The sequence below is a fragment of the Nerophis lumbriciformis genome, linkage group LG16 (assembly GCF_033978685.3).
Source record: "Nerophis lumbriciformis linkage group LG16, RoL_Nlum_v2.1, whole genome shotgun sequence".
Lineage (NCBI taxonomy): Eukaryota > Metazoa > Chordata > Actinopteri > Syngnathiformes > Syngnathidae > Nerophis > Nerophis lumbriciformis.
Window position 1 is genome coordinate 37,987,524 of NC_084563.2, and position 24,120 is coordinate 38,011,643.

General features: G+C 40.6%; 1 protein-coding gene and 1 long non-coding RNA gene across 2 annotated transcripts; one reads left to right on the forward strand and one right to left on the reverse strand.

Annotated features, from left to right (window-relative positions):
- The first annotated feature begins 774 nt into the window (after positions 1-774).
- LOC133617238 (aly/REF export factor 2-like) lies at positions 775-24,008 on the forward strand. Its single transcript, XM_061977106.1, has 6 exons — positions 775-1,089; positions 20,765-20,920; positions 20,992-21,139; positions 23,259-23,325; positions 23,414-23,582; positions 23,659-24,008. Exons 1-6 carry the CDS (start codon positions 904-906, stop codon positions 23,671-23,673), a joined length of 741 nt encoding a protein of 246 aa, XP_061833090.1. The 5' UTR covers positions 775-903; the 3' UTR covers positions 23,674-24,008.
- Positions 5,628-9,549, reverse strand: LOC133617239 (uncharacterized). The gene is made up of 4 exons (XR_009816960.2): positions 9,251-9,549; positions 6,853-7,018; positions 6,686-6,765; positions 5,628-6,560 (listed from the first exon to the last, which is right to left on the reverse strand). It is a non-coding gene; the product is annotated as an uncharacterized lncRNA (long non-coding RNA).
- Positions 24,009-24,120: the final 112 nt, after the last annotated feature.

A 24,120-nucleotide genomic window follows, 5' to 3' on the forward strand; every position in this document is an offset into this window, starting at 1 on the left:
ATATATATATATCATATTTGAGGGTTTTGTTTTCTTTATATTATGATTTATGGCTGCATACTCACCATTTTTGGCGCGTTGAGTGCAACATAACCATATCACACCAACTCTCAAATCCCTTCACTGGCTTCCTGTTCCACTCAGGATTGAATTCAAAGTCTCCCTACTAACCCACCAGTGCCTCCATGGAAATGCCTCCCCTCTACCTCAAAGAACTACTCACCCCCAAATCCTCCACACGACACCTCCGCTCCGGACAACCTCCTCCAACCTCTGAGGACAAAGCTACGAACAATGCTCCGCCGCTCCAAGTCTGTGGAACGCTCTCCCTGACCACCTGAGGGCACCACAGACTGTGAATGCTTTTAAAAAAGGCTTAAAAACCCTTCTTTTTTTTATTTTAAAAAAACCTTTTTTTTTTTTTTTTAGATCTATGCATACTAGTCTTAGCTATTTGGCTGTTGTAGTTTTTATTTTTATTATATTTTTATTTTTTAAATACACTGTAGCACTTTGAGGTTGTTTACTCAATATAAAGTGCTTTTTACAAATAAAATCTATTATTATTATTATTATTATTATTAACATCCGGGTACCGGCGGGCGTTTTGCCATACTTCTCGTTGGAATGCACTCAAAATTCTAAATGTAAATACGAAAGTGCACAAACTGAAACACAGCATATATTTTGTACGATAGTGTTGATTATAAAAAACAACAACTTTGCGTTTATTAATCACGTTTGGGGAGACAGTTGGACTGTGCTTTACCGGCGTCACTTCCGTAAACTGCCTACGCATTTCCGCTAGCAAAACACGGCGCCACCGGTGGAACTTTGGCCAAACGACTCGCAGTCCTCCGCTGGGTTACTTCATTGTTATTTGAAAACAGCCCAAACGCCACCATGGTCGACAAAATGAGCATGTCCCTGGACGACATCATCAAAATGAACAACAAAGGAGGCCACGATAGTTCTTCGTACGGACCAAGTAAACGTTCCGGTTTAGCCGTTGGCTCCTCGAGGTCGACGCGGAGTCGACCTGGTAATTTCAACCGCGGGAGAGGAAACAGACCCGCACCGTACACCAGGGTATGTAACACTTCATATATTTCCAGATAAAACATGTCGAAATAAACATAGAGCATCTTGTTTCAGACCAATCTGTGGTGTTTCTGTTACGCATGTAATTGCCGGAAGTTTAGTAGACTGATAAGTTTTAGCAACAGGTCACATCTTTGTTAGTGTTCATTGTGCTTCCAAGATGGCTGCTCTATGTAGCTTTACAAGTAGCCGGTTAGAGAAGACTGCCGTTTCTTTTGTTTGGTGAACAATGCGCCAGTCCTCACCTCCACGGTGTCATTAGTATAATACATTTGTAAGGTTGAGTTGCTAATAACCATAAAGCATATTTTGTTTTTCTCTAGTTAACGTTAACCCAGTAGCAGTCCGGGCTATCGTAAAAAAGTATTGCTGGGCTGTAACTGACGTCACTTCCGGCTCACGTCCCGCCCAATGAACACCGGTGGTGGTGGTCAACTTTGCTTTGTTTTCAATGGGTTCTAAGCGCCATTTAGTCGTGATGGGTCATGAAGCGTTTCGACACATTGTAAAACTGTATTGATTCAATACAGTTTTGCAATGTGTCGAAACGCTTCTTGACGCCTCATCAACCCATCACTACTAAATGGCGCTTATTGATACTGTGTCACTAAATACTGACATCTGCTGGACATTAAAAATCCCTACAAGCAACCTATGGACCGACTCAACTGACACTGATTTATGACCTAGTACAGGGGTCGGGAACCTTTTTGGCTGAGAGAGCCATGAAAGCCAAATATTTTAAAATGTATTTCCGTGAGAGCCATTTAATATTTTTAACACTGAATACAACTAAATGTGTGCATTTTTAAGTAAGACCAACATTTTTAGAGTATGATAAGTCTCTTATTCTTTTTAATAACATTGTTATTCTGAAGCTAACCAATAATAAATAAAATACCGTATTTTCCGGACTATAAGTCGCAGTTTTTTTCATAGTTTGGCCGGGGGTGCGACTTATACTCAGGAGCGACTTATGTGTGAAATTAACACATTACCGTAAAATATCAAATAATATTATTTAGCTCATTCACGTAAGAGACTAGACGTATAAGATTTCATGGGATTTAGCGATTAGGAGTGACAGATTGTTTGGTAAACGTAGCATGTTCTATATGTTATAGTTATTTGAACGACTCTTACCATAATATGTTACGTTAACATACCAAGCACGTTCTCAGTTGGTTATTTATGCGTCATATAACGTACACTTATTCAGCCTGTTGTTCACTATTCTTTATTTATTTTAAATTGTCTTTCAAATGTCTGTTCTTGGTGTTGGGTTTTATCAAATACATTTCCCCAAAAAATGCGACTTATACTCCAGTGCGACTTATGTTTTTTTCCTTCTTTATTATGCATTTTCGGCAGGTGCGACTTATACTCTGAAAAATACGGTACTTCTTAACAATATTACAACTTCTTGAACAGGTGCGGTAGAAAACGGATGGATGGATTCAAATGCATGAGAATGTTTTATATTTTGAACGTTATTTTTAAAACTGATTATCAGCGGAATTATTCATTACTTATCATGTTAAGCAATGTCAGCTAAGATTTATCTGAGAGCCAGATGCAGTCATCAAAAGAGCCACATCTGGCTCAAGATCCATAGGTTCCCTACCCCTGACCTAGTACCGTATTTTCCGCACCATAAGGCGCCCTGGGTTAAAAGCCGCGCCTTCAATGAACGGCATATTTCAAAACTTTGTCCACCTATAAGCCGCCCGGTGTTGTAAGCCGCATCTAACTGCGCTAAAGGAATGTAAAAAAAAACAGTCAGATAGGTCAGTCAAACTTTAATAATATATTAAAAACCAGCGTTCTAACAACTCTGTTCACTCCCAAAATGTACGCAAATGTGCAATCACAAACATAGTAAAATTCAAAATAGTGCAGAGCAATAGCAACATAATGTTGCTCGAACGTTAATGTCACAACACACAAAATAAACATAACGCTCACTTTCTGAAGTTATTCTTCATTCATAAATCCCTCGAATTATTCTCCTTCGTTGTCCGAATTGAAAAGTTGGGCGAATGTGGGATCCAAAATGTCGTCTGGCGCTGTCTCCCTGCCTCCCTGTCTTGGTGAACGTCACGTGTGTTCGCCTTCTGTCATCCACTGTTCCCACGCAGTTAGCAGTCTAACTTCGAATGCCCTGTTGACACCAATATCTAGCGGCTGGAGGTCTTTTGTCAATCCACCCGGAATGACGGCGAGTATTGAATTAAGCGCGTAAGCGTGTCTCTTAATGTGATGTTATGAGCTAGCAAATATAACAACTACACTACCCAGCATGCAACGATAGTGACGAGCATGCGTGGTAGCCCTGAGAAGCGTTGTTGTATGCTGGGAGTTAGAATGTGGTTATGAGCACGCTGTGAGTAAACGTTGAGAACTCAGTTAACACGCCTCGTCAGCATTATTTATAATTAGACAGACAACACACTTAATAGGAGCCATTTTGGGGTCTTTACATAAACACACAAATGGAAATGAAACGTCACATATCCCAGCATGCACCGCGCACTTCTTCTACGGGGAAAAAAGATGGCGGCTGTTTACCGAAGTTGCGAGACCGAAACTTGAAAATGAATCTTAATATTTATCCATATATAAAGCGCACCGGGTTATAAGGCGCACTGTCAGCTTTTGAGAAAATTTGTGGTTTTTAGGTGCGCCTTATAGTGCGGAAAATACGGTATATACAATAATATAAACCAAGTCATTGTATTTCATTTAGGATTATTTCACATCTTCATTTAAATAAAAATATATTTTTATCTTTTTTAGATACAGTCAATAAATAATGTGAACATGTATCATAACATGGAAATCTAAGAGAACGTGTTGTGAATGAGGATGCTTGCGGACTGGGATTTTTTTTATTTTTTTTTACACATTTTTATTAAAAAACCCAGTTTTTCCAACGTATTAAATTTTAGACAATTTCTCTTCTTAGTTATTATCCTGGGTGTCTCTGGAACTTAATTTTCATGCCTGGCCCTATAATGCCTCAGCATTGAGGAGGTGGATTTGTTAATGTACGGCAATTCTGTCGTATAAATGCGACATTTAACCTGCAGAAAATATGAATAGTAAACTAAGAATCATTTTGAAGAGATTTTGAATTTTAATAGATCAAGTGGAAACTTTGAGAGAACAGGATGAAACGACAAGAAAATGTACACAAATACCTTTTTTCCCGATATATGATGAAAATATTCCCACACGGCGGAAATCTTTCTCTTTGCCTGAGGCTGCTCCATGATCTCCGACGACGATAAATCAGAAATGACCAACGACAGAAGTGCGGCGATTCTGTTGGCAGCAGCATCTCGTTGACAGAAGCGCTTCCTTATAAACACAGTTTGGCGCGCAGGCGTCAGTTCGACACAGTTCGCGTATCGGTCACGTGACCCGAACAGCTCATGATCGGTCACGTGACTTTCTAAAAGCGGTACGCGCACCGACACAGGGTTTTGCTCTATGAGCTCCACGCATGTGCTGATGCACCAGTGTTGCCGGACCCATCACTACCATTTAGCCTTTCTCCGAGATGACATGCCCAATGCTTGTGTTGTTTTCGGCAGTACGAACCGTTCAAATCGCGGACAGGATAAACGTTTCTTCAGAGTTCCTCAAGATGTTATGAAAACGGGCAGAAAATTGCAAGATTTTTTAAAAAACGACGAGAAATGCATGCAGCTCACACTAGTCCAGTGCTTATCAAATAGTTTCTACACTCTTAGAAATAAAAGTGCTAAGTAGAACCATATAAGGTTCTTCGGCTCGTCCTCATAGGAGAACCCTTTTTGGCTCTAGGTAGAACCTTTTTATAAAGGTTCCACCTGGAACCCTTTTGGAGGGTTCTACCTAGAACCCAACATGAAGGGTTATACCTAGAACTGTGTGTGTAAGGTTCCACCCAGAACCCCCCATGAGAGGTTCTACAAAGAACCCACGCAGGGAGTTCCACTAAGAACCCTTTCATGTTTCAAGGGTTTCATCTAGAACCCACACAGGGAGTTCCACTAAGAACCCTTTCGTATTTCAAGGGTTTCATCTAGAACCCACACAGGGAGTTCCACTAAGAACCCTTTCGTTTGTCAAGGGTTTCATCTAGAACCCATGCAGGGAGTTCCACTAAGAACCCTTTCATGTTTCAAGGGTTTCATCTAGAACCCACATAGGGAGTTCCACTAAGAACCCTTTCCTTTTTCAAGGGTTTCATCTAGAACCCATGCAGGGAGTTCCACTAAGAACCCTTTCATGTTTCAAGGGTTTCATCTAGAACCCACACAGGGAGTTCCACTAAGAACTCTTTCATGTTTCAAGGGTTTCATCTAGACCTGACACAGGGGGTTCTAAAAGCATCCCTTTTCAAAGGTTTTCACCGATAACCGTCTTGTCTTCTGAGGGTTCTATAAAGAACCATATTGTATTCTACAGATCAGTTTAGTTCATATTATATTGTGGTCATTTATCATGTTGACATTGAACAAACATTCAAAACATTTTAATGAGAAAAACATTTATTTAAAGATAGTCCAACAAAACAGGAGAGGCTGTGTAGGTCCCAGGGGAGAACAGGTCAAAAGTCAGCATAGGTCCAGTGGAATCAGCAACATGACAGGCCAGACACATCATGCTGTCCTCAGTAGGTGAATTTGTGTAAATAAATCTCCAGCAATGGTGACATGGCAGAAAGAGACACAAAATAGTTTTAGTTCAATCAATCCAAGGTGCACTTACTGCATTTACTGCGCCTTATTGTAAGCTATCTACAAACAATAAAATAATGCATGGTCCAATGAAAAGAATCAGTGTACATATTGTATGTACTAATTGTGACAGTGGAACAGAATCATGAGAAAGTGAGGGAATCCCACAAAGTTTTCACATTGATTTAAATAATGTTGAAATACTTTTCAGTGTTATGTAATAAGTACTCAAAATGTTACGTATTGTAACAATAATGGAAATCTAGAGACATCACTATGCCAAAATCAAACAAAATGTATTGGTCCAAAATATGTATTAAATAAGGGATATTTTTTTAATCAATATGTACAAACAAAGGGCAGCAGCAGGAATTTGACCATTAACAAGAACATAAAGCATGAAATCCCATGCTGCAACACATCAACTCACTACTCCCCACTTCCGACACAGTTGTATAGTCTCTTCACTGAAATGGGTACAACACTGTGGTCCTTGATCCCCAACACAAATCTTTCAATGAAAATAAGAGTTTTTCTCAGTTCCTTTGGGTACTGGACAGCAAAAACAAAATAGAGTGACATTAATGCACTCATAGCATATGATATGTCCATGCTGCTGTCCTCAGTCAAAACCTGTATACCATCCAGGTATAGGGTTATCCTTTGTGCCTGCAAAGGGTTCCCCTCGTGTGTGTTATGGAGCATGATTGCTGGAGTAGGCACGCTTGGCTCCTATGCAATAAAAACAGATACATGTCAGTAAATAAAACCTGCCGTGAAAACAGCAAAATGACTCAATTTTGCCATAATATGGATAGTACCAATTCCTAAATCTTGACCTTAAATGCAGTATTTACCTCCAGTAGAGTGTATAGAAAGGATGAGTCCTCTCTGAAAATGGAAGGCAGCAGTAGAATTGCTGCATCCCTAATGAGTCCTGAGGAAATACAAATATTCTGTAATATTTTTTGTTTTCAGAAATACAGATTGTGGCTCCTATAGATACACATATAGGCCTAGATACCTCGTCTTACTGAATCATCCAGGCAGGCATTGATTGCCCTCTGGCAGCAGTCCTTTAGGTCACACATAGATGCTCTTTGAACCATCTTCGTTGCCATTCGATCCAGCTCTGTGACCATTCTGCGATCAGCTTCTACAAGGAATTGCTCCTTCATCTCCCACAGAAGCTGTAAGGAGGGATAAAAAGTGTCATCTCAAAATACTTGATGATCATAAACGAAATAATACACATACAATTAAATATGGTCAATTCAATGCTTGAAGATACCGTATTTTCCGCACTATAATGCGCACCGGATTATTAGCCGCACCTTCAATGAATTACATATTTCATAACTTTGTCCACCAATAAGCCGCCCCGGATTATAAGCCGCGCCTACGCTGCGCTAAAGGGAATGTCAAAAAAACAGTTAGATAGTTCAGTCAAACTTTAATAATATATTGAAAACCAGCGTTCTAACAACTCTGTCCCAAAATGTACGCAAATGTGCAATCACAAACATAGTAAAATTCAAAATGGTGTAGAGCAATAGCAACATAATGTTGCTCGAACGTTAATGTCACAACACACAAAATAAACATAGCGCTCACCTTCTGAAGTTATTCTTCATTCGTAAATCCTTCGAATTCTTCGTCTTCGGTGTCCGAATTGAAAAGTTGGGCGAATACGGGATCCAAAATGGCCGGTTCCGTCTCGTCGAAGTCACCGGAGTCAGTGTCACTGTTGTCCAGCAGTTCTGTGAATCCTGCCTTCCGGAAAGCTCGGACCACAGTTGTGACCGAAATATCTGCCCAGGCATTTACGATCCACTGGCAAATGTTGGCGTATGTCGTCCGGCGCTGTCTGCCCGTCTTAGTGAAGGTGTGTTCGCCTTCGGAGCTGTGTGAAAAAAGCCACCCGGCCTCTTCGCGTAAACTTCCCTTAACCACTCGCTCATCTTTTCTTCATCCATCCATCCCTTCGAGTTAGCTTTTATGATGACGCCGGCTGGAAAGGTCTCTTTTTGCAAGGTCTTCCTTTTGAATATCACCATGGGTGGAAGTTAGCATGGCAAGCTAGAACCACAGTGAAGGATGACTTCTCATTCCCTGTGGTGCGAATATTCACCGTACGTGCTCCCGTTCCACAGTGCGGTTCACAGGAATATCAGTTGCTGTGAAATACGGTAGTAATCCGTGTGCGGATGGAGAGATTGCGTCTTTTTATGAACCGGATCCTTGTCGCTTAGTAGGAGCCATTTTGTGGTCTTTACAGATGTAAACAGGAAATGAAACGTACGGTGATATCCGCGCGTTTTTTCTTCTTCTTCCGGGGGCGGGTGGTTGCTTACAGTAGAAGAAGAAGCGCTTCCTGTTCTATGGGGGCGGGTGCTTTCCTTGGCGGTTGCTTGCGTAGAAGAAGAAGCGCTTCCTGTTCTACCGGGAAAAAAGATGGCGGCTGTTTACCGAAGTTGCGAGATCGAAACTTTATGAAAATGAATCGTAATAAAGCGCACCGGGTTATAAGGCGCACTGTCAGCTTTTGAGAAAATGTGTGGTTTTTAGGTGCGCCTTATAGTGCGGAAAATACGGTACCAACTATTTTAGGAAGCTTCAGTGCGGGAAACTTTTCGATGATTTCCTCTGCCTTGGCAGTTGCCATGAAGGTCTTTCGGTATGCATAGGTTCATCTCATTCTCTCCTTTAAAGAGTTCAGATCTGGGTGTACCTTAAGCATCTCTGTAGACATTTCATTGATATGAGCTTCAATGCTCCTTTCATCCTCTCTACATTCTTCACTCTCCTGAGCCTATATGCATTCAAGAAAAATGACAAGCAATATAGTAAGAGGTAACCATTAAGATGAGGTGTACATGTTTTTTAAAAAGTTATATAATATCGAAGAATCATCCTCTCTGTAACCTTCGTCTTGTGTTATCTTTCTGCTACCACTATGTTGGAGACCAAGCTCAAGCTCAGTCCCCCTGCTCCTCCTACCCGCACATTAGTGTGTGCTCAACATGGATGTATTAGATCCATGGTGCTCACCAGCCCACCCATCCCTCCAAAGACGAGCTAGATGGCGACCGCAACGCCGCCAGGCCCGCCACCGACAACGTTAAAGCTCCTTCTAACATTGACAATTTATACTATATTATTTCATTAAAATAACAACTACGATAACCTTTTTCGGATGATTTCAGATTAATTGTACAGATATATTGTAACCTATTTTGTTATGGCAGCTCTCAGCAGAGCTTTGTCCACAATACAATTTGTTTGTTTGTTTTCTACAAGAAAACAAAGAAATAAGCAAACGAACAAAACATAACAAAAAACAAATGCTTAGTCCACCTTTTACCATAAAAGTCCTCAGCTAGGGTCAAGCATGCTGAAATAAGATATTATATTTAGCTCACCTTGATTCTCGGAAGTTTCTTCTGTTCTCTCTCCTGTTCTTCTTTGTTCTGTTCTGTTCACAGTAATCACTATTGGTATGTCACACCTGGTTTGTAGGCAGGAAAGACCAGACCATGTGGTGCAATCCATGGGGCAACCAGCTCTTAACTCACACATGACAGCCACCATCATGCCAGCTCCCTGGCCCAACACACCAAACCTTGCCCTTTCCCCTGGGAGATCAGGGTTCAATTCCCAGTATCAACAAACCCTGATGTAGTAGCCTCAAAGTCAGCATTACAGTGTGATTTTTGCATCGTCTAAGGCTTGGCCTCTGACATTAAAGACCGTTGTCTATCAATGAACTTATATGCAGCTTCACAACTCGACTAAGCCAGTCAGCAGGGTACAGCAGCCATGGGATGAGGCCGATCATGGAAAAGTATGAGGAGGAGACAAATACATGAGTAAAATTGTCTGTAAAATAAGTGTTTGATATGTTTTAAATTGTCTGTCACTAATCCACACATCACCTCAGTATGCATTAACATGGTCACTCTGCATCAACCAGGCCTTGAACTCACAACTTCAAACTGTATCCCTAGATCACCTGATTAGTAACAAACTTTTAAAAGCCTTTGTCCAGTGAGTCGTATAGCTCACTTAGATGCCCCAGAAAGAGGGGTTATATCCTTGCTGCAGGGACCACCTTGCTAGTTCTTTGCTGTGTGTCATTTCCTCCTGAAGAAGGGAGTAGTGTAACTAAACTAAATAAACACAATTATAACTGCTGCGCAGCGATGGGTCGGGTCCGGGCGATTTTTGGCAAATTAAGGCAATTCTGAGCAACAAACAGGAGAACAGGAAGGCAAGAAAGTTGACATTATAATGTTCCTTTTGCACCAGTTGAGGCTAAAATCCACAACAATAGAACCAAAGACTGTGGTCTATCATGCTGAGCTACCGTATTTTCCGCACTATAAGGCGCACCTAAAAACCACAAATTTTCTCAAAAGCTGACAGTGCGCCTTATAACCCGGTGCGCTTTATATATGGATTAATATTACGATTCATTTTCATAAAGTTTAGATCTCGCAACTACGGTAAACAGCCGCCATCTTTTTTCCCGGTAGAACAGGAAGCGCTTCTTCTTCTACGCAAGCAACCGCCAAGGTAAGCACCCGCCCCCATAGAACAGGAAGCGCTTCTTCTTCTACTGTAAGCAACCACCCGCCCGCGTAGAAGCAGAAAAAGCGCGCGGATATAACCGTACGTTTCATTTCCTTTGTGTGTTTACATCTGTAAAGACCACAAAATGGCTCCTACTAAGCGACCGGGATCCGGTTCATGAAAAGACGCAATCTCTCCATCCGCACACGGATAACTATTTCACAGCAACTGATATTCCTGTGAACCGCACTGTGGATACAACGGGAGCACGTACGGTGAATATTTGCACCACAGGGAATGAGAAGTCATCCTTCACTGTGGTTCTAGCTTGCCATGCTAATGGCCAGAAACTTCCACCCATGGTGATATTCAAAAGGAAGACCTTGCCAAAAGAGACCTTTCCAGCCGGCGTCATCATAAAAGCTAACTCGAAGGGATGGATGAAGAAAAGATGAGCGAGTGGTTAAGGTAAGTTTAAGTTTACGCGAAGAGGCCGGGTGGCTTTTTTTACGCAGCTCCGTCCATGTTGATATACGATTCCATGCGCGCCCACATCACGCTGGTTTTAATATATTATTAAAGTTTGACTGACCTATTTGACTGTTTTTTTGACATTCCTTTAGCGCAGTTAGATGCGGCTTACAACACGGGGCGGCTTATAGGTGGACAAAGTTTTGAAATATGCCGTTCATTGAAGGCGCGGCTTATAACCCAGGGCGCCTTATGGTGCGGAAAATACGGTAATTGGCAAGTGACAATTCAACAGTGGCTTCACAAATTGATTAAGCCATTCACTGTTGTGCATGCAGATTTGAAACCACTGTAAATATATCAGTTATCAAGACAAAAATCTGAAAATACACATACTGCATCTAGACAGAATGGATTGGTAATTTGATTTTTTAATTGATTCGATTTGCTCCATAAGTTAATAACTGATGTTTAATCTATCATGACTCTAAAATGTATATGTTTGCTTCACAAAGACCATCTGGCATTTTCAGGAGCTGTCCTCACCGCCTTTGTCAGGGCTTGAACCCAGGTTCTTTGGCACCAAGAACCAGCTCCTAAATCACTGAGCTATTTCTCAAACGGAATCACCAGCCAGACAGAAGTTGTCAAGGCAGATTTCAAAAATGGTCCTCCCAGTCACAGCTAATCTTTGCCTGAGTCAACAAGATTTGCTGATGAAGATCTTGCTTTCTTATAATTAATGGTTGTGGAAATAAATTGGTAACAGACCATTTCAGTTATAGGACTGCCATTATTTGTATGTCTGATCAGAAGGTGTAAGGTAATAGACTAGTATGGTGGACCTGATGACTGAAGGCAGCCAGCTGGTTAGCTCAGTCACTATTGCCAGTGACTTTAGACTGGGTGGCAGGTGTTCAAATCCCAAGATGGGCAATTATGTTACAGTTTGATCAACAGGATCTGGGGAAGAAGAGTTTGCTTTAAAATAAACAAAAAAATTGTATATGAAAAGTATTTGTATCAGTAGTCACAAGGAAATGTATTTTGCACCATTATTGGCAAATGTTATCAGGAAGTATGTCCCTGGTGACACAGGATCTTACCCATGCTTTCAACAATCCCTGAAGAACTCTTTCTTCCAAAAACGGTTCTCTGGATCAAAATAGTTCTTACTGGAACCCTTAGTGTTAGTGAGAACCCTTTTAAAACCAATTATTCAGAAAAGGGGTTTTAAAGGGTTCTCTGGATCAAAATGGTTCTTACTGGAACCATTAGCGTTACCAAGAACCCTTGAAAAACCCTTTCTTTGGGAAAGGGTTTTTCAGAAGCAAATGGTTCCAGTTAGAACCTCAGCCCTTGTAGAAGAACCCTTTTGGAACCCTTATTTCTAAGAGTGTATACGCGCTTAATTCTATTCTGGTACGGCAAAAAGACAGCGAAAGACAAACGTTTAGTGCAACAAAATTGTAATTAGGATTTTTTTAAAGTTCAATGCAACATAATCTTAATGAGTATTATACACTAATGTTTGATTTTAGATTAGATATAACTTTTCTTTGATCCCCTTTAAGTATATAAGAATAGGTACACTTCATATCGCGGTTATTGTGACCAAAATTTTTAGTTATCATTCTGATCACATTATTGTTGTACTTTGACACCTGCTGAATGCTTTTAACCACTTTGTATTTGATAACAAAAATAGACACAGAAGAAACATTAAATATTGTTCTTGCTTCTTAAGAGCAATATTATTTGTATTTTGTGTTTAAATATGTTAATGTTCAGTTTAAATTTGTATAGGTCTTAGTGTTTTTTTAATGATAAAAAAAGAACAAGTGTTGCACGTCAGGTTCACTTCCTGTTGTACACATATCCGTCACTAAGGGTATGTGTCATATTTCTCCTTGTATATATCGATCACTGCGATGAGGTGGCGACTTGTCCAGGGTGTACCCCGCCTTCCGCCCGATTGTAGCTGAGATAGGCTCCAGCGCCCCCCGCGACCCCAAAGGGAATAAGCGGTAGAAAATGGATGGATATATCGATCACTCCCTTTTTAAGAGAGCACAGCTTGTAGGTTCAATGAGCACAATTAAATAACTTAGGCGCCGTTTATACCGCACATCAAATCGGACTTTTTTGCCCTAAAGTGACACAAATTGTCATTTGACTAAACGCTCCAAAGTGCTGATAATCTGATATTTTTAAATCAGATTCCGGTCACATCAGGAGGTAATCCAAATCCGACTGGAATCGTATCTTTTCCAATGTGAATTCAGACTAAACACAATGCGACCTACCTGTATGTGACTTTTTTATTAGCTTTGGGCAAGCTGCATCATTCGGGTGCACGGGGAAAGACGCAACTTGCCAGCGGAAGGAGAAGGGTATAGCTACGTCCGCAGAACTACTTTAAGTTGCGCCCACAAAGGTGACGACAACGGAAGTGAACTGTGTTTTAAAAACATGCACACAGTGGTGCTGACAATGTGAGAGTGGACACTTGATTTGTAACGTGATCCAAGACGGCTAATAGTTGTTAATATTTTGGTTGTTGAATGTATTGCTTTTTTGGCTGATTATATACAACCCTAACAAAAACTTAACCCTTAACCTAAAAATTTTTCAGCAGTATTTTTTTTACATTTATTTCTGATTTCCATTTTAAGTATTGTCTCTCCAGCTTCACTTCCGTTGTCACCCCGTGAGCACGTCTGTTAAGTAGACGCGGCTTAAAGTACCAGTAGAGTGGCAAAGCAAATTGCCTCTATATTGAATCTATTATCATATATATATGATGTATGACACCGAAATACTTACAAAGTTTGCCAGTAAATAGTTATGATCAATATAGTATTTATCTAACAGAGATTCCAGACCTATTTTGAGAAATAATAAGCTAGCCAGTCACGTGATCATGTGGCGTAGAGGTAGGAACTTCAGATCCCTTTTGATGATGGTCCAGAACCATATATTTGTGATCCTGAATATAAGGAGGGTGAGCTACAAGTTTTAGAAGCTCTGCTAAACAGATCCAGCTTTATTGAAACACTAAGCATAACGTGCTAAACAAGAAATACAGACTACAAACATAATAAAATGATTACTTATTGTATGATGTCTGTTCTCACTGTGATGAGAACTGATAGGATGTCCATATCTTGCAGTTTCGATGAAGAATGATTTTTTATCCATATGTTTGTGCTCAAAGTACATAAACTGAAATATTTTAACCAAGTTTTATTTTTATATACATACATAAACAGCCGCACAATAAAGTTTCCTTTGCTGAAGAAACATTAAAAATCATACTGGTTTCTTCAGAGACATTTTTGTATTTGAGTGTTTAAATATGTTTATCTTCTTACATTGTGTACTAGCTAGCCATCAGCATGCTCGCTGCTCCTCCAGGAAATGAGTAGTATATTTGTGCTGTGAGTAGATATCAGATTGTGACAGTATGATAACCTTAGGCAAAAATGACACAGTATTGTATTGTAACTACAGGTCTAAATTAGGGCTGCAATCGTTAATCTATTAATTTGATTACACAAAGCTTACATTTTTATATTATGTTGCTTCGGTTAATCGTTTATTAAATGTCACAAATAAAAGTTTATCAAATCCAGACCGCATGGCGTGCCTGGATCTGTAAGTACCGGACATAGTTTTCCCACACGACTGCTGCATTAGAGTGCAAATTAGTGCGGTGGTGTGTCGGTAGGTGTGGAAGCAAATAGTTTTCATAATAAAAAAAATTAATGCATACATGTTAAAAATGCAATTTCAATGTTGATGATGTGCGTTTATTAGAAAAAACAATGAAGGGTATGGTAAGCAGAAAAATCATTGTCAACAAATATTGTCCATTATTCAACTATTTTCTCTAAAATCCGCATTGAGGCTATAAAAGCGTTTTTTATCCGATTAGTCAGTTAATCAAACAAACTAATTGATAATTTACTGAGATATTCAATAGCTATAGCCCTGCTCTAAAATGTGTTTTTTAAAAAAAATGTCTTACTGTGGAAAAAAGAGAATAAGCTGTTGCAATTTCTAATACAAATTAGCTGTAGATGATATCTTGTTCGATATGTTGCCTTCTCTTGCGTCATGTCTGCAAACATCACGTTGGCCGATTTCCTTCCTCCATCGTGGCAGTCTGTATTTTTACAGTAGTGGTCTTCTCTATTTTGACGACACATTCCTAAATAGCCAATTTTGTAATTTTATAAATAAATAAATGATAAATGGGCTGTACTTGTATAGCGCTTTTCTACCTTCAAGGTACTCAAAGCGCTTTGACACTACTTCCACATTTACCCATTCACACACACATTCACACACTGATGGAGGGAGCTGCCATGCAAGGCGCTAACCAGCACCCATCAGGAGCAAGGATGAAGTGTCTTGCTCAGGACACAACGGACATGACGAGGTTGGTACTAGGTGGGGATTGAACCAGGGACCCTTGGGTTGCGCACGGCCACTCTTCCACTGCGCCAGGAGGGTAAAGTTCTGTGGACCACAAACCAACCTACGGTACTCCATCCTACAGCCTGCCAAGTTGTGGCAGCTGGAGGGGTCCTGATATAGTCGCTGCTGCATCTCCGCGCAACCTGAAAGATTTTACTTTCGCGTATACCGTACGGACGGTATGAAGAAAAATGTTTGTATTTTTGAAACGCCACTTTATTTTTTACTTTACAACTAGTAACCGGCCCATGCCTATCCTTAAGTTTATTGAAGTCTGGTAATTAGAGATGTAACGTTGGGTTGAGCATTATGGCTGAAAACTGTATCATGATAAAAGTTTTTTATATTGATCGATATCGATAACTATTTATATTTTTGTGATTTATTTAAGCCTGCCAATGAATACAGTAATGCAATTTTCAATTTACCAATGGTGCTATTTATCAATGGAAAAGTTGTTTGGTGGCCATGTAGGATAAGCGCAGGTGGTACAATAAATGCAGTCTATTTGAAGTTAGTTTCAGTTTTGAGACACTAAATGGCATTAGTGTATAAGCTATTGAACACTAAAGTAGTTTGGGAAGCAACTTATTAAACTGGCACATTGGAAGTGTCAGGGTGTTACCGCACCATCTGCATTAAAACCAACAAAAACAAGGTACGATATTATTGTGGTATACGTCAAAAAGAGGATGCCTTAATTTGTAAAATGAAGGGGTGGGAACGTTGAAGAAAAACACACTTACCGTATTTTCCGCACTATAAGGCGCACCGGATTATTAGCCGCACCTTCTATGAATTACATATTTCATAATTTTGTCCACCAATAAGCCGCCCCGGACTAAAAGCCGCGCCTACGCTGCGCTAAAGTGAATGTCAAAAAAACGCTGCGCTAAAGTGAATGTCAAAAAAACAGTCAGATAGTTCAGTCAAACTTTAATAATATATTGAAAACCAGCGTTCTAACAACTCTGTCCCAAAATGTACGCAAATGTGCAATCACAAACATAGTAAAATTCAAAATGGTGTAGAACAATAGCAACATAATGTTGCTCGAACGTTAATGTCACAACACACAAAATAAACATAGCGCTCACCTTCTGAAGTTATTCTTCATTCGTAAATCCTTCGAATTCTTCGTCTTCGGTGTCCGAATTGAAAAGTTGGGCGAATACGGGATCCAAAATGGCCGGTTCCGTCTCGTCGAAGTCACCGGAGTCAGTGTCACTGTTGTCCAGCAGTTCTGTGAATCCTGCCTTCCGGAAAGGTCGGACCACAGTTGTGACCGAAACTATCTGCCCAGGCATTTACGATCCACTGGCAGATGTTGGCGTATGTCGACCGGCGCTATCTGCCCGTCTTAGTGAAGGTGTGTTCGCCTTCGGAGCTGTGTGAAAAAAGCCACCCGGCCTCTTCGCGTAAACTTCCCTTAACCACTCGCTCATCTTTTCTTCATCCATCCATCCCTTCGAGTTAGCTTTTATGATGACGCCGGCTGGAAAGGTCTCTTTTGGATGGGTGGAAGTTAGCATGGCAAGCTAGAACCACAGTGAAGGATGACTTCTCATTCCCTGTGGAGCGAATATTCACCGTACGTGCTCCCGTTCCACAGTGCGGTTCAGTTGCTGTGAAATACGGTAGTAATCCGTGTGCGGATGGAGAGATTGCGTCTTTTTATGAACCGGATCGTTTTGTAGGAGCCATTTTGTGGTCTTTACAGATGTAAACAGGAAATGAAACGTACGGTGATATCCGCGCGTTTTTTCTTCTTCTTCCGGGGGCGGGTGAAGCGCTTCCTGTTCTATGGGGGCGGGTGAAGCGCTTCCTGTTCTATGGGGGCGAGTGCTTTCCTTGGCGGTTGCTTGCGTAGAAGAAGAAGCGCTTCCTGTTCTACCGGGAAAAAAGATGGCGGCTGTTTACCGAAGTTGCGAGACCGAAACTTTATGAAAATGAATCGTAATAAAGCGCACCGGGTTATTAGGCGCACTGTCAGCTTTTGAGAAAAATTGTGGTTTTTAGGTGCGCCTTATAGTGCGGAAAATACGGTAATGTAATTGGACACAAACATAAGGCTCAAATGTTCAAACATGTAAATGCAAATAATTATGCAGGAACTAGGGCTGGGCGAAATGGCCTTTTTTTAATATCTCAATATTTTTAGGCCATATCACGATACATGATATATATTTCGATATTTTGCCTTAGCCTTGAATGAACACTTGATACATATAATCACAGCAGTATGATGATTCTATCTGTCTACATTAACACATTCTTGTTCATACTGCATTAATATATGCTAATTTTAAACTTTCATGCAGAGAGGGAAATCACAACTAAGTCAATTGACCAACACTGTATTTATTAAAGAGTTATTGCCTAGTGGTTAGAGTGTCCGCCCTGAGATCGATAGGTCGTGAGTTCAAACCCCGGCCGAGTCTTACCAAAGACTATAAAAATGGGACCCATTACATCCCTGCTAAGCACTCAGCATCGAGGGTTGGAATTGGGGGTTAAATCACCAAAAATGATTCCCGGGCCCGGCCACCGCTGCTGCCCACTGCTCCCCTCACCTCCCAGGGGGTGATCAAGGGTGATGGGTCAAATGCAGAGAACAATTTCGCCACACCTAGTGTGTGTGTGTGACAATCATTGATACTTTAACTTTAACTTAAATTAAGCAGTGGCACAAACATTCATGTAATTTCAAAACAGAAAGTGCAAGATTGTCAGAGACATTTTAAAACAAGCTATGAGTGCACTTTTGTGCATGATGTCCTCAAGATGACAAATCAAAACAACACTAAATTAAAGTGTACTTGTTGTACAGAACGCCACTACAATAGTTTAAAACAAATAAAGTGCACTTCTGTGCATGATGTCACACAAGATATTTCAATAACTGTCAAAGAACAATTAGCTGCATAATAGGAAATCAAATTGTGTACGTCCTTCGCTATGTGGTAGGTTCCGGCAGACGTTATCTCCTTATGTCGTGGACTTTTTTTTTTCATACGGTGTTGATGTGGAAATGGTTGCCTCTGCATTTTGTTGGTGTGGCACCGAACGGAGATGTTGACGTGCGGAGTAGCACTCTTCATTCTCTAGCAGGTGACTTTTCAAATGATGCTACATATTAGCAGTAATGCTACTTTTTGTAGCAACGCTTTCGCTCCACACTTGACAAATTATGGTTGTCTGTTCGACATATTCCCACTTGAAGAAACCCCCGGCAGACGATGGACCCCCTGCTGTTTTTCTTAGGAATTAATTCTTCCTTCATTTGTTACCAGATTCGCACCTTCTTTCTCTCGTATTACCACTCGCCCCACAGCTAACTTTAACCCTGCTGCTACCTCTATGCTCAGCGAGGGCATATACGTATGTGACGTATGTAAGAAGGTGCGCTTGTTTTAGCTCTCTGTGAGAAGGAGAGACTAGAAAGAGTGAGAAGAGCCTGTAGTGTAATGCCTGCAGCTAAAAGCAACTGCGTGAGAACGTATACTCCAATATCACGATATAGTCATTTTCTATATCGCACAGAGACAAACCCGCGATATATTGAGTATATCGATATATCGCCCAGCCTTAGCAGGAACATTTACTATTTCAAGCAAATATTTGAAAAAATAAGTTATAGTTTATGTCTTAAAAGTGACAATGTAAACATCCACTGATGTTAAGCTTTGCTGGCTTCAAAAATATTTTCTGGGTGATGGTTTATGTGGTGGCGATTTGTCCATTGTGTACCCTGCCTTCTGCCTGAGTGCAGCTGGATAGACTCAGCGCCCCCTGATGTGTACAGATTTTTTTTGTATTTCCCTCTGTTCGCTGTGTGACTAGCTGGCTGTGTCGGCTTGAAAACGCTCAAGACAAAGGTGGCAGGCTTTGCTTTGCAGAACACAGACTTTCTTACCTCCACCAAAGAGGTTATGTTTTCACCAGGCTTTGTTTGTCTGTTAGCAACATAACTCAGACGGACATTGATGAAATTTTAAAGAAATTTCCAAAAAACAATTCCTATCACCAACTACGAACATTCATTGCCTGGTTCGTGTTCCACGGCCCCTAATTTGCCGTCCTTGCGCTGCGGCGATGATTCTGGGAGATGTAGTTTATCTTTAGAACAGTGGTTATTAATCTGGGTTCGATCGAACCCTAGGGGTTCGGTGAGTCGGCCTCAGGGGTTCGGCGGAGGTCAAAACACACCCGACTCATTGTGTAAATACAAACTTCTCCCTATCAGCGTGTTACGGATACGACAACAGCTGACTGGTTTGCAGGTGTGTAATTTGTTGTGAGTTTATGCACTGTGTTGGTTTTGTTGTGTGAACAAGGTGATGTTCATGCACGGTTCATTTTATGCACCAGTAAAAAACATGGTAACATTTTAGTATGAGGAACATATTCACCATTAATTAGTTGCTTATTAACATGCAAATTAGTAACATATTGGCTCTTAACTAGTCATTATTAAGTACTTATTAATGCCTTATTTGGCATGGCCTTATTATAACCCTGACCATAACCAAATAACTCTAAATTAAGTCTTTATTACTTAGAATATGTTCCCCTAGTGTCCAAATAACTGTATATTAAGTCTTTGTTACTTAGAATATGTTCCCCATACTAAAGTGTTACCAAAAACATATAACTTTGTCTTGAATTTGAAAAAAAACAACATTTTATTTTTCACTGAAGAAGGGTTCGGTGAATGCGCATATGAAACTGGTGGGGTTCGGTACCTCCAACAAGGTTAAGAACCACTGCTTTAAAACCAGTCAACGCTAAAGCGCCAGAAAAAAATGACACTCATCAAGTTTTGTTTTGGGGCGGTATAGCTCGGTTGGTAGAGTGGCCGTGCCATCAACCTGAGGGTTGCAGGTTCGATCCCCGCTTCCGCCATCCTAGTCACTGCCGTTGTGTCCTTGGGCAAGACACTTTACCCACCTGCTCCCAGTGCCACCCACACTGGTTTAAATGTAACTTAGATATTGGGTTTTCACTATGTAAAGCGCTTTGAGTCACTAGAGAAAAGCGCTATATAAATATAATTCACTTCACTTCACACTTTTGTTTGATACGTCACACGTCATTGCATTATTGTGAAGACTTTGAATACCAGTGTCTACAATATCGTTACAGCCTTAGTGATAATCAATCACAGTTTTACAATACCGTAATTAAAATTTGAAATGGAAATACTAACCGTTAGGAATCTTACCATGGTTTATTATTATTACTGGTAATCTTTAACTTTCACATAATTTGCAGAACACTCAAGTAGCTTTTTTATTCGAATTTGGTCCTTTACCAGCTTTTATTGTATAATCTTTGTTCATTTATGGATTAAATTGCAGGTTGAAGATTCTGTGGTGTTTAAATGATCTTTGTCTGTTTCTCTTTCCCAGCCCAGAGAGTTGCCAGACAAATGGCAGCACGACATGTTTGAGGAGCACATTGGTGAGCACAGAGATCAAAGTGCAGGAGAAGACAGAGGTGCAGAATATAGTGCTAAGCTGCTCATTTCCAATCTTGATTTCGGAGTGTCAGATATGGATATCAAGGTAATTCTCCAAACCATTAAACTCCTCAAAGGTGTTTTACACAATGACTGACACTTGACCGCTCTTCCCAGGAGCTGTTTGAAGACTTTGGACCACTGAGGAAGGTATCAGTCCACTATGACAGGTCCGGTCGCAGCAAAGGAAGTGCAGATATTTACTTTGAACAGACGGCGGATGCAGTCAAAGCCATGAAGCACTATAATGGCGTCCCTCTTGATGGTGAGGATTTAGCTTTCTTACAAAAGTTCTAGCCGAACAAAAATGACTGAAGAGAGACAAATCATAAATTAAAGAGGGAATGCAAAGGTGGCTTGTAAACACCCTGGAGGAGTCATATTCATACCAGAATATAATAGGTTGCGTTTCAATTTGTGCACTTCTGTACATACTTAGTATTTTGAGTGCATTAGTCTCCCAAATAGCAAGTATGCGGTGATGGATCCGAACCGCTTCAGTCATTTCCGTGGCTTTGTAGCAGCAAGAGAGGGACTAACTGGAGTGGTTGAAATTCACAATTAAAAAGGAGAGACAGGGGGTGTAACGATTGATCGATACATCAATTTATCGATTTGTTTTCCTAAATTTCAAGTATATTGATCTGTGCTCGGCATGTTTTCCTTCCAAGAGATGGGTATCTATCCAATATAGTTTTAAAAGGGATAGATTTTATCGATACTATAAAAAGGAAAATATTGGATTCAATTACGGCACACTATGTGAAGTTTAGCAGTTTTAATAATGAAAATGTTAAACGTCAACTTTAATTTCCCCGTCTGTGGTGTCATCAAAACAAAAATGGCGAATATCTACGGCGGTCGAGAAAGGTCATAACAAACGGCAAAAGACAAGTGTGATTCCTGTGACGTGTGTCTTTAAGAGGTGGTGCTGTTGTGCGTGTGCGAGTGCGGCAGAGTGAACAGAGTTGCGTGCGAGTTTGGACGTCTGTGTAGAGCATCCATCTATCCATTTTCTACCGCTTGTGCCTTTTGGGGTCGCGGGTGGTGCTGGAGCCTATCTGAGCTTCATTCGGGCGAAGGCGGGGTACACCCTGGACAAGTCGCCACCTCATCGCAGGGCCAACACAGATAGACAGACAACATTCACACACTAGGGCCAATTTAGTGTTGCCAATCAACCTATCCCCAGGTGCATGTATTTGGAAGTGGGAGGAAGCCGGAGTACCCGGAGGGAACCCACGCAGTCACAGGGAGAACATGCAAACTCCAAACAGAGAGATCCCGAGATCTAACTCAGGACTACTCAGGACCTTTGTATTGTGAGGCACATGCACTAACCCCTGTTCCACCGTGCTGCCGTGTGTATAGCAGTCCATCTCAAATAGTAGGGCGGGCCTTGGGGGGCGCAGTGCGATGCCGGGGTGCGCGTCTGACCTCTGGGAGCATGCTTTTTTTGCAGTACCAGAATTCGATGCCGCGTATGTTGCACTTGGCTTCACTGTAACCACGGTGGGAGACGAGGTAAGAGCGGTGCGTTGTTTCCTTTAATGATATTAGCTTACAATGTTAGGCAGAGGTATAGTTATAACAATTTGTATAGACAAATACTATTTATAGTAACAGTGGAGAGAGGGGGTGTAACAGAAAATAATTGAGAAGCACTGGTGTAGAGTGTCTAAACATGAATTGTGGCAAACAGCAGGTCTTGTATAAAGTGTTTTGACTCCCCGAGTTTACCGCTGGTTAAGAAAGTGTCTAAGAAGTGTATCTCTGACTGTGTCTTTCCTTCTCCATTTCAAAGGTAAATCTACTGTCAAAATGTTGGTTACTGTACTTTTATTGAAAATTGCTTGAATGTTTAAAATGTGAGCAGAAAATGTTTCCTCTTGTTAATTCAACCTAAAGTGTTGGTTGCGCTTTATTTAAATAAAATGTTAATGCATTGGTTAATAATCGTTTTTATTTGCCTGTTTGTATCCATAATTCATTCTTACATAATTTCGTTACATGAAATAAAAGCAATATAGGAAACTTCACCTGCAGCGTCCAGTATCCAGTATTTATTTCACAGTCACACTGTTTTATTTTTTAGGGGGGGGGGGGGGGGGGTAAAAACTTAGGGAATCGATTTCAACTCACTGCATCGTTTCTGATCGTATCATTCTAAAATGATATCGTATCAGCAACCACACATTTTGAATTGAATCTAATCGTTGTTAAAACAAATCCATACACCGTTACACATCAGGCTTGATGGTTTAGAGGGGGAGGAATGAGCTAGTGTGTCATACGGTGTCATTCCTTCCATAAACCAAGCTTCACAATGTTAAGACGTATACAAATATACTGAACGTCCTTCACTCTAATTTGAACCCTTCTAGGCCGACCGATGAAAATCATACAGCCGACCGCAGACATTGAACCACAAAGGCGACCATCGATGCAGAGGTTGGTGTTGTATACTTATTGTTGAACGAGTTGATCCTGTTCTTCATCATTTGTAAGATGCGTTTTGCTGTGACCATCATTCCAACAGAGGCTTTGACAGGAGCAGACTCGGCCAACCCGTGTTTGAAAGAAGCGAAAGGACACCAGGAGGCAGCAGTAGAGGCTCAAGAGGATTTGGAAGGAGCAGAGGAAGAGGAAACAGACCCCAGCTATCTGCTGAAGAGTTAGATGCCCAGTTAGATGCTTACAATGCCATGGTATTATTCTTGTTTAGTTTCCTCTACTGACTACTATAAAGTCTCACTACTAATTTGATTTCTTTTTCATCCACAGGCAAATAACAGCTAAAGAACCACGCATTACCTTCTTGATTTTGTTTCCATTATGGTGAAATTTCATTTATGTTTAGAAGCCATTATGTGATATGCTACCATGTGTTTTTAGATATTTTACAGTGTCTTCATGTTTATGTTGCAGTTTTTTCAGGTTAGAGGCCACCAGTTGCTCTGTATGTAAATTTAAAATGAGTGGTTTCTGTATTTCACTTTTTTGAATTAAGTTTGAATTTTGATTAAGTGCTTTAATGCCCTTTTATGTTGGAACTTTTCTTCAATTCTATCACTTGTACTGTACACTTGATATGTAAATAGTGCAGGGTTTTGTACATAAAATACTCACGAGAAGTGTTTTTGTATTGGTTCATTTAGAATTGATAGGAGGTGAAAACAACTAAGACCATTGTCCACACAAACTCGGATATTTAAAATACGCTAGGTTTTCTTTTGCCTTTTGGCC

What these genes read in the sequence shown, in the direction of transcription:
- LOC133617238 (XM_061977106.1), top strand. Translation starts at nt 904, where the DNA reads ATGGTCGACAAAATGAGCATGTCCCTGGACGACATCATCAAAATGAAC. An exon ending in TGTCAGATATGGATATCAAG is followed by an intron (nt 20,921 to 20,991) that starts GTAATTCTCCAA and finishes CGCTCTTCCCAG; the next exon opens with GAGCTGTTTGAAGACTTTGG. An exon ending in TAATGGCGTCCCTCTTGATG is followed by an intron (nt 21,140 to 23,258) that starts GTGAGGATTTAG and finishes GAACCCTTCTAG; the next exon opens with GCCGACCGATGAAAATCATA.